General features: G+C 43.4%; 1 protein-coding gene and 2 long non-coding RNA genes across 7 annotated transcripts in view; 1 reads left to right on the top strand and 2 right to left on the bottom strand.

Moving 5' to 3' along the window:
- LOC126980857 (uncharacterized) lies at nt 1–5,909 on the bottom strand. Of its 2 annotated transcripts, XR_007733627.1 has the most exons (5): nt 5,746–5,909; nt 1,878–1,970; nt 1,103–1,233; nt 794–879; nt 1–347 (listed from the first exon to the last, which is right to left on the bottom strand). It is a non-coding gene; the product is annotated as an uncharacterized LOC126980857 (long non-coding RNA). The 2 variants fall into 2 exon arrangements; XR_007733626.1 differs by lacking the exon at nt 794–879 and having other exon boundaries at nt 5,746–5,908.
- A 4,913-nt stretch (nt 5,910–10,822) lies between these two features.
- On the top strand, nt 10,823–11,295 carry LOC126980856 (uncharacterized). Its single transcript, XR_007733625.1, has 2 exons — nt 10,823–11,002; nt 11,169–11,295. It is a non-coding gene; the product is annotated as an uncharacterized LOC126980856 (long non-coding RNA).
- A 162-nt stretch (nt 11,296–11,457) lies between these two features.
- The window catches only part of LOC126980855 (phosphatidylcholine:ceramide cholinephosphotransferase 1-like), a 59,366-nt gene continuing 53,730 nt past the window's right edge, over nt 11,458–17,093 (bottom strand). For all 4 annotated transcript variants that reach the window (XM_050831178.1, XM_050831179.1, XM_050831177.1 and 1 more), the window contains exons 3-7: nt 15,324–15,427; nt 14,824–15,025; nt 13,997–14,271; nt 13,201–13,376; nt 11,458–12,719 (exon numbers count right to left, since the gene is read on the bottom strand). In XM_050831178.1, the coding sequence (XP_050687135.1) occupies nt 12,564–12,719; nt 13,201–13,376; nt 13,997–14,271; nt 14,824–15,025; nt 15,324–15,427 (913 nt within the window). In that variant the 3' untranslated portion in view covers nt 11,458–12,563. The remainder of the gene's footprint in view (nt 12,720–13,200; nt 13,377–13,996; nt 14,272–14,823; nt 15,026–15,323; nt 15,428–17,093) is intronic.

The raw sequence follows: 17,093 nt of genomic DNA, 5'->3' as shown, positions 1-17,093 counted from the left end.
TGATACCTCCCAGACAGTGGTCACACACTCAATGTTGGGAATATTTTGTTGAAGATACCTGTCAGAATTAAGTTATGTAACAAAACATGCAGATAACACTGAAAACATTTACAAGGAAAGCTTAAAATATCAGCCAGTTAACCAATGTATCTCCAGTCTCCGTTATTATATCCACCCACAAGCAATTTGAAGCCACTCAACATCTTCCCTTCTTCTGGATAGACTGCTCCTGAAGTCTGACAGCCGATTGTTCCACCAATGTATGATGAGACATCTCTCCACCCAGGCGTGTTCAGGTGGTTTGCTGCAGGGCTGCAACACCCGATGGGGACCACAGTCGAGCACACCTGCAACAAAAAAGTTGAACAATAAAATAGAGGATCTTCCACTCCTTCAGCAGCCCATCTTTTATCATTGTTCAGGAAGCATAATTTTGTAAATTTTTATTAGCATAAGGTATTTCTGTAATGCATTGTCTTCAAGGCTCCTCATTAAACACACCGGCAGGGACACTCATCTCGTCTGATTTATCAAGATCTCCTTCCAGTTTTTCTCCGGAGCCTCTTTTAGGCATCTTTGACTTATAAGGTTATTTAGCAGTTTTTTAGGCCTATTAATGGGTAGTATTTGTGACAGTTCTGCAAATTTTCTACTGAACCTGTACAATTTCTACCCTATTTGTATAATAAAGTGTATGAATCTAAAGTACATTGATACAATTACTGAGTACATTTACTTGAAGAATTAATCCCAAATATACAAGGCAGACGCAGCAACAAGTTTCCGGCCTTACAGATGCAAAGATAAAATTGACGGCTTTGTGCATGTTCAGTGAAACGAGTTCCTATAATGTAAAACATAAGCCACAGTCAGCATGCTCTGTGAGGAAAGAAAAGGAGACATTACTCAAACAACAAAGTTATTTGAAGTTGATTTTTTGACATAAAACCTTTCATGACAACAATAGTAAGCAACCATCTACAGTCTATATGTCAGATATGCACTCTTCCTCCAATCTCTTCGTTATCATGTCTCCAATCAATTTTAAGGCATTTAATTTGTTTTGTGAAACAGCAAATTCTTTTCCAACTTAGCATCTAACCTTCTTTCTGACAGATGGCTTCCTAAGCTTGACTGATGGCTGGGTTGTCCCACCAATCTGCAAGGCATCCTCCACTTCCAGGCAGGTGCCGGTGACTTGTTAGAGGATTGTGACACCACAGCGCAGCACACCTGAAAGTAAGTTTGAAACTTTAGTGTAAAGGCATCCCCAGTCCCTCTGCAATCCATCCCGTGTTTATGTGCATCAAAAATGGTCGTAGAATACTGCCATAGATTACACCAAATTCTAACAATCGGATGTATATACATACTTTCATTACATTTATTTATTACAGCATATGCCTAAGAAGGGTAACTATTTCGAGGCTTCAAACTACCGTCCTATAACTTTCTTGTCTCACCAAGCTTTTGAAACCATTCTAATGGGAAACTTTTTAAGCATATATCATTTGTCCGTTCTGATCGCCAGCATGGCTTCCGAAAGAAGTGTTCTGACCGACTCCTGGTCAGAGGTAAAATGAGTGAGAGGAATATGCCCTGAATTGTCCAGAGTGGAATTTAGAGAAAGTTTGAGTGGAGAGTTCAGCTTAATTCAGAGACATGTGACAGCAGGGCTGCCATCAGAGGTGAGAAAGATTAATTAAAATCGTTAGAGATACATTTTGGCTAGGTGCCTGAAATCCCTGGAAAAATTAGAAAGCCAGGTTTTGGTATTTACTATTGATGTAAGTTTTTGGTGTCTGAGAATAGATTTAGCGTGCTTTCAGGTAAAAAGGTAAAGATTATGATTGGCAGAAATTTGAAACACCAGATACCTTTTGCATCATATTTGCCTGCTGTCCAGTCACCATAAAAAAGTAACTTCTGCCTTGTGGAGTCTCTCTAGCTTATCAAGCTCTCCATCTTTCCTGCAAAATTAAAATTTGGACATAACAAGCAAACCGTGGTACTTGGAGATTATAAACAGGTGTTAATTTGCAGTAGAGTTTAAGAGTGAATGAGAACAAAATGAAATGGTATCAAAATCATCAATGAAATGGATGAACCCCTTGTTGTACACGTTTCAGTAAGTTATTTTCTGTGGATATTTGCATCCCATCCCATCTGACCAGCTCCAGGCATTTTCCGCGCGCCAAAATATTTTGTCAATTTTAACTCCACCAAATACTTTTATCCTTATAAATGGTATGTCAGTGGCTTTGTCATTGGATGTAGTTTGACATGAAACTGTTTATTGTTGCTAAAAGGCACTTTTTATATTGTTATATTACTGGCTGTAGAAAGACAAGTTGAACCGGTCTTTCTTTGGCCTATATGTCATGAAAGCCTGTGCCAGGCTTGACTACAGATGCAGTCACCCCCTGTCAAGTTGAGGTTGGATGAGATGCAGGGTGAGCATCTCACTTTTATACCTCCATACAGCGAGGTGGCAGTCTTGGCTTTGTGTACTCTTACTAGCTGTATTATATAATAGTGTATTGTAAATTATGTGGTACACTGTAACCATGTAAATAAATAGTGGCATTAAAGAGTTGTATAGATTTACCCTGAAACAAACCTATTGCCGTCCTTATTTTTCCTAGTATCATATAGACCTTGCAGTTAAGCCATGTGCACAATTCTCTCATCCCAACCTGTTCCTAGGCATTCATGAAGCATCCACCAAACCCTCCATTATCACATTTATTTCCACCCCATCCATCCACCTTACCCTTAGTTAACCCCTTCCCCTTACTCATCCAGCTCCTATATGACCCCTATTCATCGTCCATCCTCTCCAGGGGTTCAAATAATAAAACATTTTCTTGTACTCTAGCGCATTTCTCTCCACCCCTCACTGCCTGCATATCTGCCATTCAGTCCCTCTTCCACTGCCCACACACATACCTACCCCTCAAGCAACTCCCCAACTCGCTTTTAATCTTTGACTTGTGTCTATAGAGCACTGTCCACATCTCACTCCCATACACTAATTACAAAAGAAAATGAGATTGTAAAAAAGCAATGCACAAACTCATATGCAAGTTCACCCCCGACCCCACCCCACCCCCACCCGGAAGAGGGAATTCTTTAAACGATTACAAAGCTCCTATAACAGCAGCCAGCTACATACAACAGTAACAACAGAAAACATAACAAATAGCATACCAGAAACTCCACTAAGTGTTGTGCCGAGAAAAGGACTTGGGTGTGGCCACAGTGTAAACATATACACTGAGGGTTTGGCAATCTTAACAACCGAACCGTCAATCGGTAAAACAGTCCAAAGAGCAGACAAGATGGTGGGCCTCATTACCAATCCTTTGACTGACTCTGCACACATACGTTCATTATCCTCTACAAGCCTTCACAAGACCACACCTAGAGTAAGCAGTTCAGGCATGGTCATCAGCCGTAAGGACATTTATCAATCAGTCAATGGGGGCATATGCCGGGGGAGCGCGTCGCCTCGCCCACCATACGACGCCAAGTCCGGGGGTCCCGCCGGGCGAGTCTCCATGCAGGCCCACTTCCCATCCCGAGTACCTCCTGGCAGGATCTAGGCGGTGGACCCATGCCATAAATACCTGCTTAGATCTCCGGTTGCGACTACATAATTTTCAAACAAATATGAAAGTTTTAACAACACTGCTTCGAGGCGAGCAGCGAAGCACCAGTAAGTGGACACTAGTCTCACTAATTATTTATACCGATACAGTAGACGACCGATGCTGAGGTAGACCACACACCCGTGAAGTACCTTTGTGAATCTTCACTTTCATGCTCTGCCTAAAATGAACGTACTAAACCGCACACAACGCCATGATGCCCCTAAATAGCGAGATGGCACTACCTTATACGGCCACGAGGAATAACTTCGGAATCAATACTATACTTCGACTAAAACCCAGAAACAGAATAATTATAGGTTGTAATCGTTACTCAAATATAAAATTAATGTACGGTTGCCTTATAATTTCTATCTCCTATCAGCAATTATTTTGATTCAAGAGATCTCCAATTCGCTAAGGGATGCAACGTCACTGCGGTAGCTTGATCTCGTTTCACTCAGGTTTGCGGAGAAATCACAGTCTGAACCACAGGCTGTGTAGGTCTGAACATTATGTAAATCTACTTACACGCACGCTTTATCAGCCCCTCACTGAAGCGAACACGGCACACAAGTGAGCCAGCCACGCCAACACGAGCAAGGAGATTGAAGCACCGACACCTGAAAAGAGTCACCGAGTCGAAGCAATTAAAAATTTATTTATTTGTTCCGCTTATCCTCAGTCAATCTTATTGAACTTATTCACCATTATTTTATATTTCTTTATTGAAGACTATATAGACATGTAGGGTAGGTACCTATACATAAAGACTGCAACACGTGGTTACCTTAACGGGTGGTTATGCCACCAAATTAAGATACTACACTTGGGGGGGTTAGGACACCTACCCTCCACCAGCTGCTGTCACCACTGCGCTATATGCCATGTACCGCCCACGACCACCGGAGACAGCGAAGTGGAAACACCGCAGCCTGCCGCCCATCACGGACGTCACAACAAACGCTCGATTTGCTTTGAACAGTTTCTACAGATCGTCGACGGTAATAGTTCTCCACTTGGGGCCGGATGCATGAAACCATTTAAGAGAAATCTAAGGGGAATGCGAGGAGGCAGTTCTCAAAGTATTGGTGTTTTCAAGTAGTGTAAAACCTTGTATAAACCATCCGATTACCAGAGTCGGCTTCACTGATTGTGCATTAGGTATGGTTAAGTTCTTGGGGAGACTCACTTTTTCCTCATTTTGAATGATAGAACACCATCAAGTGTAGCACTTTGAGAAAAAGGCCCAACTACTTGGTCTAAAGCCTTGTTAGCACTAATCTTCAGCGTCTTGGTATATTGTAATTTCCTCCCCACCCCAGCGTCGGAGGAAAAATCGATTTTTTTTTTTGTGCATAAAACAGCTTAGAACCATGAAAAATGCGGAAATGTAACGTCTTTCAGCTTACCGTCGCCTAGAATTTTAAGTCGGTGTTTCGGGTCATTTTTTGTCGAGTCAGGAAGCGAAATGGTCTTGTTGATCGCCGTAGACTTTCTTGGATTGAGCGCGCGTATCCGAGTAAATCGTTTTCTCTCGACATATTTAGCACAGACTTACTAATTATATTGTTAGAGAATAACTCATTTTGAGCTTTTTGATAGTTCGACTCAATGTACAGTCGCCAACAAGAGTCATCCCTCACGCAATTACAGTTTATACGTGGCCCCCTCCTTACCAAAATTACCGGTACAAATCTGCCGGTTCTGGACGTCAGTATACTCACTTCAATTTCCACATCACGATCTCCAAAACCACCTCCAACATCCACACAAATAAAAAAAGTACCCAGGACAATGGCTGCCAGGCTTGCCAGTTACGGCAATAAATGAAATATATTTGGTGGTCAGTATTCCCAAAGGATCAGCCTACTAGGGCACCACCACAGAAATCACCCTCGACACACTCCAGTGACGGGAAAAAATAATACATTAAATACATAAGACAGTGAAACGGGAAAATACTGAATCACCGTCCCCTAATAACAGTCGACCCAGTTCTGCGTCGCCAGCTGCCAACACTACAACCCTTCCACCACTGCTGTCCACCAAAGCCCAGCCCTATCATGGGGTATTACAGGTACCTCTTGCTCACCTATAGGAATGCACCAGTCCACAGGTAACAACCGGCCCCGAAGCTGTGTAGTGACGAAGGGACGCCCGCCACGGTGCTTTCTCCTCCGACCTCCTCGCTCGTCTGCCGCTCCGAGGCCCGAGCTCCTCCAGGGAAGGGGTTTCGCGCGCAAGTGTGGGGCGCATAATTAAGTCGTTACCTTCGCTGATTGACTTGTGCGGCTTATATCACCAACTGTCTGAACTCTTTACGGCTGTTAGGGCATTTAAACCCACCATACCTGCCATACAAACTATCCAGCTATGCATTGAAATCTTATTAAGTAACGATACATTCAAGTCTCCTCCCTCTCCCACGAATCACCAGGTATCTCCTCAGCCAGTTCACACGCTCAGCTGCAATTACTGATGTTCATATCTGCCATAAGGACTATCCAGCTATACATTGAAACCTAGAAAAGAAAAATGTCTGTAACGATGCATTCAACACTCTTCTCCTTCTCCCACAAATCACCAGTCCCCTCCTCAGCCAGTTCACGCATTCAGCTGCAATTACTGATGTTCATATCTGCCATAAGGACTATCCAGCTATGCATTGAAACCTAGAAAAGAAAAATGTGTCTGTAACGATGCATTCAACACTCTCCTCCTTCTCCCACGAATCACCAGTTCCCTCCTCAGCCAGTTCACACACTTAGCTGCGGTGACTGATGTTCATATCTGCCATAAGGACTATCCAGCTCTGCATTGAAACATGGAGAACAATAAATCTGTAACGGTACATCCAACACTCTCCTCCTTCTCCCACAAATCACCAGTTCCCTTCTCAGCCAGTTCACACGCTCAGCTACGGTGACTGATGTTCATATCTGTCAGGACTATCCAGCTATGCATTGAAACATGAATAACAATAAATCTGTAACGGTACATCCAACACACTCCTTCCTCTCCCATAAATCACCAGTTCCCTCCTCAGCCAGTTCACGCATTCAGCTGTAATGATTGATGTTCATATCTGGGGGGATTCTGGAGCTGGGGGGGATTCTGGGGCTCATGGGGGGGATTCTGGGGCTCATGGGGGGGATTCTGGAGCTTGGGGGGGATTCTGGAGCTGCCCTGTGTAGGCCACTCGGCTTGTTGCAGTTTCCCTATGTTCTTAGACTATCTGGCTATGAACTGAAACCTTGAGAACATAAAAGTCTGTAACGATACATTCAACACTCTCCTCCGGCCTCCCCCTCCCCCCTTCTGCTACAAATCACCAGTTACCTCCTCAACTAGTCCACCCATTATTAGTGATTACTCAGTGCTCCCAGCTCCCAAGGTACGTCATCTCAACTAGTTTAATTATAGGGGTTGGATTTCATGTGGATACGTTCTGTGGGGCGTCCATGGGGCTTTGGAGGTTAGACCCACAGCATCTAAAAATAGGTGGCAATCTCCATAAAGAAACTGTTGGTTAATCACTAACAGATTCATTATTTTGTGGCAAGCATTAACTAGGAATTTTGAGCAGGTTAACCACTCCAACACAGCCTTACCATGAGCTTAGTTACCTATTCTGTAATACTTCAAGGACATCAATAAGTCTTTACAGATTCATTATTTTGTGGCATGCATCAACTAGGAATTTTGAGCAGGTCCAACACGCCCGACACAGCATTACAGTTTTAGTCAACCATTCCATTAGATTTCCGGGACATCAATAAAGTTCAATATATTCATTATTTTGTGGCATAAATTAACTAAGAATTTTGAGCAGGTTAACCACTCCAGCCCAGCATTACAAAGAGCTTAGTTACTCATTCTGTCATACTTCAAAGACATCAATAAACTGGACAAGTTATAATTTTGAACAGGTTAACCACTCCAGCCCAGCATTACAAAGAGCTTAGTTACTCATTCTGTCATACTTCAAAGACATCAATAAACAGGACAAGTTATAATTTCCTTTGAATGTGGAGCACTAAGGTTTTGCTGAGATTTTTTAACTGTGCCCATCTCCTCTGAAAGCGAAACAGCAAGGTCTCACTGCAACTAGGTAACATAAGCTAACTAGGGCCAGCTTAGCCTCCTGACACTCCTTTATTCAAAATACATATGTTAATTAGTGCTGTTTCTAACCCACACCAAGGCCTACACAAGCAGCTTAGTCTCAGGAATGCTGTAAACCTAAATCTGGATAGGTTTAACCCGGTAGCAGCGGGGATCATGTTTCTTAATGGTCCCTCCAAGCGAGAAAAATGAGAAAAAATCATCACTCACACAAACCATTTCATTTCTATCAAAGCATTTGTGATCAGATTATGTATCATCTATTTTGGGGCGTTTATATCATGGCACAAATTTGGCCCGTAGCTGCTACACGGTAAAGCCACAAATTTGGCCCGTCGCTGCTACCGGGTTAAAGTTGTGTGTGTGTGTGTGTTTTCTAATGTGATCTCTCTCTTCAGGCACGCACATACAAGCATCAATCATTGCTCCACACCGGCATGACTCATAATGAAACACAATTACAAAGCTGAAGTAAGTTTATGGTCCACATTTTCTCTGGTTTGCTGTAACACTGTCAGTCTTCTCAACATTCACTTATGGCAAAAAAATAAATCCTTACTGTAAAAAAAATCATGACCAAGACAACTGTACAAATAAATTCAACTCGACAAAGGCTAGCGGCTTGCAACAGTCACACTTTTGGAAGATCACAATCGGAAGTCATCTGAACGTCAAAGGGCTGAAAACATAATCCGTCTTCCACAAACATGAGCATAATACCTGGTGGTGATGCAGTCTGCCTCGCCGCATCAAGGCAGCCAGGCAGTCCACCACCACAACAAACACACAAATCTCTAAATGATTCACTGAATCCATAAAATCTTCAGCCAGGGGTGACTTGCCTCTGGGGGCAGCTCCTGTACCAGGCACCAGGACAGGAAAGGGGTGATCCCCTCACCCTGGGTTCTGGGTTCCAGCACAGTGTTGAAAAATCTTTAATCCTTTAAAACCTTTGAATGATAAATATTATAAATCTCTTAAGTTACTCGGTTCTGTAAAAAAATTGCAAAGGTTACTATAAAGTAGCAGAGAACAATCAATTCTATGAACTGTTGATTAAATGACTCCTGCCCTTGTGTGTTAAGGCATGCATGCATACACTCACACATACGTGCACCAGAGCCAAGTCATCCCCAGCCCCGTGATCACCGCAGGATCACACACGTCTGCTTCGATTATCAAATCTTGCGGGCATTGTTGGGCGAGTAAGTTGTGACACTCATGAAGGCCGAGACAACCTCACACACAGACCAGAAATGATACATGGATGCAACAATTATTGAGATGGACTTAAACTGTTAATTACTTCACAACAGGCTTTTAGGGAAAAATAAATAAGATTCAAAATATTCAAGAAATACCAGTTTCATTGATAAAAGGCAATCAATCTACTCTTTTCTACTTAGACAAAAATATCCCTGACATCAATCTAGCGAGTTCTTACGCAACGAAATCTTTGTTGGTGAAGGCGACTCTCCGAGAGGAAGTGAGTCAGCACATCTGACCACCCTGGCGAGTGTGTCGTTGCCTGGCGTCAGATCTGCTCACTGCAAGGACACACAGGCATGCCAAGCACACACATATCCTGAACAGGAAGATTGGACATTCTCAGTGAAATATATACATGTATTCTACAAGGCAAATTTGCATCAGAGTACACTACAAAAGACTCAGTATGAAATTTGTACAGTTTCCTCTGAATATACAAAAAAATATACAAGCCAAGAAACAGAATATTGTACAGAAGTTCAATTGAAAACCTACATTATTCATCACATAATATTGTGAGGTGGAGTGAGTATTTAGTATCACATTGAAACAGTCACCACACACAACAATGACGCCTCCCATCCCTCTGAGGGGGCTCCACACAGGGCATGGAACCTCCCTTGCTTTATCTTGCCTTGCCCCCAGAGCACACCTTGGCCTGGCCCCAGTGAGACTCCAAGACAGGTGAGTGTGTGTAGCCTGCACTCATTATCCATACGCCAGTCAATCACTTAGATGCACATGACTCCAGGACACACGTCAGGACTTGGAGTAACAGCATTAAAGCATCAAGTGCCGTCACATATTTAAGACTTCAGGGCACAGAGTAAATAGTACAGCCCTACTTTATGGTTTCATCTCATGTTATGAATCCTGGATACATCAGTGACCTTGACAAATAAGACACAAAAACCCTTGCTGTTCAAATGGGTCGACTCCTAAAAATGTGATCAAATAGCGCAACTGTTGAGTAAAGGTTCCCGATAACCTTTATCCAAGAAAAATTCAATAAAAATGATAAAAATCTGATTATTTTTTTGCGCCTTGCCAGTAGTAGTAGCGGCCGTGGTGTTTTCATAGTAGTGGTGCTGATGGCAGATAGTCCGTGAAGCTCAGCGGGCTACCAACTGGCAGCCAGGAAGGAGCATATCTTGCACATATATTAAAAATGAAAGTATGCAAGTTTTGTTATTACTGTAGTATTTTTATCGAAGGGAAAATAAGAAGAAAGACATCACTGTGCATCTTGTCTTCAATCCATGCTGCCAGAATGTTCTTCATCTTAACTACAGTCATCCCTCAAATAGTACAGTTTTCAATAGTTCGGTTTCGGTTTTATATGGATTGTCACAGAAGATCTTTAAGGATTTTTAAATTTCCTGCTCACTGGGATATTTAAAAATCCTTAAAAATCTTCTTAGAAAATCCACATAAAACCAAAACCGAACTATTGGAAACCGTACTATTTGAGGGATGACTGTACTTTATTAGACCCGTGCCAGTGGAGGCTAACTGCTTTTTCTTGTCCGGCCCCAAAATCATTGCCACAACAGGCTGGTGAGCACACGGCAGTCTTTGCTGGTAGTAGTAGTCAGGGTCTTAGGGTGAGCCAAGGCAGTAATGATCCTTATGGACAAGTCAGCAGGGCCGTGTGAGGCAGTGTTACCAAATTGTCGTACGCAGCCTCTAAACGTTTATGTGTCAATTTCAGATTAAAAAAAACGTCTCAAAAAAAAAAAAAAAAAAAAAAAAACTTTTAAAAAAAATCACCCACTTTTAGTTATTTAGAAATATAAAAATCCAGTGTGGTGAGTGCGATAACGTGGCATCCCTGGTGTGAGGCAAACCCGTCCTCTAAACGGCACTGGCTGGCTGACTCATGGATGTCTGGGCGCCCTTTGAAAATTAATATCAAAATGGCGCGGATTGCAAGTCAAAACAACAAAACAGGGTGGGTTATTTTCAAATGTCGAATAATGAACGGTTGTATAACGGGGGTTTCCTGTACAAGCATATTAACCTTGAAAATTTTAATCTTTACACACGCTAGATAATCCGTACTCAAGGCCTGGAAAAAGAAGAGCCCACCAGATTGCAAGTCAAAACAACAAAACAGGGCAGGTTATTTTCAAATGTCGAATAATGAACGGTTGTATAATGGGGGTTTCCTGTACAAGCATACCATACTAACCCTTGAAAATCTTAATCTTTACACACGCAAGATAATCCCCACTCATGGCCTGGAAAAGAGCCCACTGGTGACAGCCACAGGTGCTCTGGGGGCCTGGCTGGCTGGCAATGCTCTGTAGACAGTGACTAGAACTGACACAAGTACAGACGTAGTGGATGACACTGTTACCGACTACCAAACCCAGGTCATCGAAGGAAGGGTCTCAATGAATGTCTTAAGGCCATCCACTTCTATAAAATATGTATGTGGGAAGATGTGATCAAATACTGAAATCATAGTAGTAGTATCCATTACTCTCCATTCACTCATCAGCCGTCAGCAGAGAAGAAATTATTACAAAAATATTTTCTCATGCCCGAGTACAAACTTACAAAGCTTCTTTCCTCCAATCACTGCCTGCTGTTATAACCTTTCTGTTTGTATTATGACCTATTTTCAAGTTAAAATTTACAAGATCCTTATATTGATACTTTTGTACAATGGAAAAAAAAAAAAAAAAAAAAAGTTTATCACATATATAATTCAGTTCTGGGTGGAAAATCAACTAGCTTACAATTAGGTGAGTCGTCCCTGCGTGCCGCCGCCCACCACGGGCTGCGCGGCGTGTTGGTGGTGGTCAGGGCAGTTACAAAATGCACTTCTCATTGGCACTTTTGTCTTGCACTCCTGGACACTATCTTTACACTGTTTAATGAGGTATAAAACACCTGATATGAAAAATGATAATGATATCTATAGACATTAGAGAAGACTAACATAGGGGGTGTATGATTCTTCTAAAAAATATATGTATATACATATATATATATACCTATTCTATGCCTATATGGTTAAAAATTTCTCCAGAGGTTTCATCGGATCTACAGGAGTGGCTGTTACGGACTAGTGTGTTGTGTGTGGAAGATGTCATTTTCCGCAGGTCACTCGCAGAGACCCAAAAACACGAACTCGGCTACACACTTTACTTTTCACGGCAAGGTTCACCGTTCGCCACAAGTGCTGCTCTCCACACACACTTGATAGGAAAACTAAAAAGCTGCCGGTGAGCCATTCACTATCCACAGTTCCTGTTCTTTGGGGATTCTGGTTACAACTTTCCACTTGTTGCTAAACCCTCATGTTCCGAAGGGGCAGTGATGCACATTCCTCGTCATTCCAAGCCTGCCACTTGCTCCTCACACTCACTGAGCCTGGTGATCATACATTGGGGTTGAACATTTGTCGTCTGAGATAGCCCAATGGAGTTTCTTTTGAATGAGCAGTGACTTAAGTGTTTCAGTGTTTAAAATGCAACAAAGGTGAGCTTATCAATACATAGTAAATGACTAGGAGGTTCTTTGTGGGTTTTTGCTGCTCCACCTCCTGGGCCAGGGCAGCGGCCACTCATAGTGCCGGGGCACGACGCCCTGCACGTTACGCTCGAACCGCCAGAATAGCGGATACCACCATAACCGCTCAAAGAAGTTGTTTGGACCACTCTCCTGGAAGGAAAACCAGTATGAAAATAAGAGAAGAGAAATAGATTAGTACAGTGAAACACAACAGAATGAGAAGAATGCATAAATTCAGAACAAAATATATGTTCTTGTTCAAATGACAAATGTGCATCCTGTTTGAAAAGGTGAGGTATTGTTTGAAGCTAAACTGATCACATGACTAACTGTTGGTTGCATCTTTTAAGGCCGTGCATCATATGACTACTAAGTAAAAAGTATATAACTAGAAGTTCATGTATAAATGGTTTCTGCTTCATCTCTGTAAGTTAGGTTCTACTTCAAGTCCTTCAAGTTTCAGATAAGAGGAACAAACTTTTGGCTCAGTATTGCTCAACTTGTTTTTTCATTCCCCGACTCCCAAAAAGTCTGATCATTGACACCAGTGTGTGTGTGCGTGTGTGTGTGTGGATAGTGAGCTCAGTGACTAGACATGTAAGCTCAACTGAAGATCTATAACATTTCTCACCTTGAGATTTGCATTGTTTGCAAGTGTGTGGTAGATGTAAAATATCCGAGTGGTGATGTAGTACGCAATGATGCAGTCCACAGTGTAGTGGCCCCGGGCGATGAGGACCATCACCACGCCCGTCACTGCCAGCAGGGCGAAGCACCAGTGCAGCAGCCACCAGCGCCGCGGCGTGTCTGTCAACGCAACGCTTGGATCACTCTTTGCTCAACACCTCAAATAGACACTTATTTCCCATGATGTTATGTTAAGCTAAGTTGAAACAAAATAATTAATCAAGAATTAGCCACTTAAAAATATTTATAGACTCATTCAGAAAAGAAATACACACTCATTTGTCACCACAACACACCAACACTAACAATTACACTTGATTCACTTCCCTCCCCTGCACACTCGCCTCCCCCGTCCCCGCAACACCCAACATAAATATGCGTGTTATGCACCTGTACAGATGCCCTGCGCATTAATATCCAGATCTAGATCCAGATTATGCTAGTTTTCTCTCGACTCACAATCTCTGACAACCAAGTACGCCAGGACAAGGCAAGACTTAGTGGCCGGAGTAGATGTAGTGTAGAAAGAGTTATGCAAGAGTTACGTTGTGTGTCAGTTTTCAAATCTATTATGCTATGCTTCTCCTTTCTCAACTCACATTCTCTGACAACCAAGTACGCCAGGACAAGGCAGACTGTGTGGCCGGAGTAGATGTTGTGTAAAAAGAGTTATGCAAGAGTTACGGTGTGTGTGTCAGTTTTCAGATCTATTATGCTATGCTTCTCCTTTCTCAACTCACATTCTCTGACAACCAAGTACGCCAGGACAAGGCAGACTGTGTGGCCGGAGTAGATGTAGTCGCCGCAAAAGGTGTGCTTCCCGTTGATGGACAAGCCGAACCCTGAGAGCAGCTGGATCACCCGCTTGGCGACTAACACTGGACTGGTGTAGTTTGCTTTGGGGGCACAAGGGTAGTTGGGGTTGGCGACGGGGAGGACCGTCACGTACATGGTGATGGAGCGGTAGAAATACAGCAGACCCATCATTAAAAATACCCGCCGGAAGAGAATCCATCTGAAAAGTGAGAGAACCGTGAGTAAGGCAACTTTTTTGCATGCGAGACACTTCTGAAACATCACCTAACTCTTGACGGAACCATGATTGCAAAAACGGCCCTACAACTGTACCATCGAAGCAGTGTCTGAATACTACGGGTCGTATTACAAGACATCATCGCCCAAGAACACTCATTTGACAAGGCGTTCGTAAGAGTTGTGGGCATTTCCAGTAGTAGTTCTATGACCCTGGTGATAGTGTGACCCTTCCTCTGTACCATGAACCTTTCGAAACACTCATTAGAGCCCGATTGTTCTCCTCTTTGACCTTTAGAAATATGTAATGTGAAAAGCGAGTGTCTCGTAATATCGCCCTAATACTTTAAAAGCATGGGGAGAGCTGTGAATGAAGAAATGGTGCATCAACAAAATCACTAGAGACTTCTGCAGCTGGTCTCTCAAGGGGATCTCCAGTAGTGAACAGGTCAGAGGCATAGAGATAGATATAGCATAACAAATTATTTACAACAGACATTTCTATTGACACAGGCATTGCCACACAGCCACTCACCTGTGTTTGTGGAATAACAAGACCATGACACACAGGTACATGGAGATCATGATGATAATCTCGGAGACGTCGAGGCCCCAATCCTGCGGTGTGATGGCATCTAGAGTGACATCGGGCAGCGGCTTGTAGTTGGGGACCCGCTCGTGGGTGAGGGCGAGCGACGCCGTGGTGAGGATCCAGTTGGAGAAGAGGAAGAGGAAGGCTGAAACGCGTAAATCAATGTTAACAGTCATTGGAAAACAGTGGTGGAGGTATAATGGGATGGGTTGGGAAGGAACAGAAAGGAAAGGAAATAAATGAGATGGGATGGAAAGGAAAGGAACAGAAAGGAAAGGATATAAATGAGATGGGATGGAAAGGAAAGGAACAGAAAGGAAATACATGAGATGGGATGGAAAGGAAAGGAACAGAAAGGAAAGGAAATGAATGTGATGGGAAGGAAAGGAAAGCAACAGAGATGGGATAGAAATGAAAGAAACAGACACTATATAAAAACTCACCAAGGAGGGTTTTGAATTTCTCCTTCGGGAATCTTGGTTCATCTCTGTGAGGCGTCGGAATGGGAATCTTCACCATGCCACTGCCGCTGCCATCCTTACTCACCCTGAAAACACACACACACTAGTTAATAAAATCCACCTTCCCACCCTTACAGATAAACAGGTCTTATAGCACTGCAAGGTGAGGGAAATAAAAACAGGGATGGAATGGGAAGGAAAGGAAATATAGGGGATGGGATGGGAAGGGAAGGAAAGGAAAGGGATGGCATGGGAAGGGAAGGAAAGGAAAGGGAAGGGAAGGGAAGGGATGGGATGGGAAGGAAAGGAAATTAAAGAAAAGGACATAAAAACTACCCATTACCATCAATAGGGGAAGGAAGGGGTAGGCAGGCAGAGGGCATACCAGATGACAATGATAAGAAACAAAGCGCTCAAAAAGGGTATATGGTATTGTTACGGCTTCAGTCTTATCAGTAACAGGAGGGAAGGGGTAGATAGGGCGCTAAAGATTAAGTTTTATTATGTATACGGTTTAGTAGTCTGAGGTATCATTATTAACGGAAGGAGTTGGCAAATGACACACCCATTGACATCGATAAGGGAGGAACTATAGCTACACAGACCCATTAGAAGAGACGAGAAATGGGGAGGGGAAGGGTAAATGACGAGCAGTGTAAGGGGACACGAGAGAACCTACCCGTTGTCATTGATAGGGGAGGAGGAGGGAGATCACTACTCAAGAATTATCCATTATCACACACGAGGGGAAGGGGAAGGGGTTGGGAGAGGACAGGAGAAGATGAGGAAGATCACTACTCAAGAATTATCCATTATCACACACGAGGGGAAGGGGGCGGGGTTGGGAGAGGACAGAAGAAGAGGAAGATCACTACTCAAGAATTATCCATTATCACACACGAGGGGAAGGGGGCGGGGTTGGGAGAGGACAGGAGAAGATGAGGAAGATCACTACTCAAGAATTATCCATTATCACACACGAGGGGAAGGGGGCGGGGTTGGGAGAGGACAGGAGAAGATGAGGGAGATCACTACTCAAGAATTATCCATTATCACACACGAGGGGAAGGGGAAGGGGTTAGGAGAGGACAGGAGAAGATGAGGGAGATCACTACTCAAGAATTATCCATTATCACACACGAGGGGAAGGGGGCGGGGTTGGGAGAGGACAGAAGATGAGGGAGATCACTACTCAAGAATTATCCATTATCACACACGAGGGGAAGGGGAAGGGGTTGGGAGAGGACAGGAGAAGAAGAGGAAGATCACTACTCAAGAATGGACCGTAATGGCTATACAGGCAGCACCACACGTGGCCAGTCGGTGAAGTGTCAAAGCAGTATTTCCATAGTATTCAAGTAGAGTACGTCTGAGGCTGCCTCCAGGATACAAGGCCTTGGTTACCGCCACCGCTCCAAGCCAACGACTGCACACAATTTACTCCTACCCGATTTCCTGACTCTACTGTTTGACATGGAGAAAAACTGAAATCGGGAAGGAGTGAAATGTGTGCTATCATCGGCTTGGAGCGATGGCGGCACTATGGCCGTGTATCCCGGAGACAGCCTCAGACGCACTCTAGTCTATAACTTGAACTTTATGGAAAGGACAGCTTAGAGTTGAGTGGCCACATGTGGCGCTGCCTGTATAGCCAATACGGTCCATTAACCTTTATCACACACGAGGGGAAGGGGGCGGGGTTGGGAGAGGAGAGGAGGAGGAGAGGAAGATCTTAACTCAAGAATTATCCAT

The sequence above is a fragment of the Eriocheir sinensis genome, chromosome 45, assembly GCF_024679095.1.
Source record: "Eriocheir sinensis breed Jianghai 21 chromosome 45, ASM2467909v1, whole genome shotgun sequence".
NCBI lineage: Eukaryota > Metazoa > Arthropoda > Malacostraca > Decapoda > Varunidae > Eriocheir > Eriocheir sinensis.
Note: the sequence above shows the minus strand (reverse complement) of the source record. Positions and strands in the feature narration are given on the sequence as shown.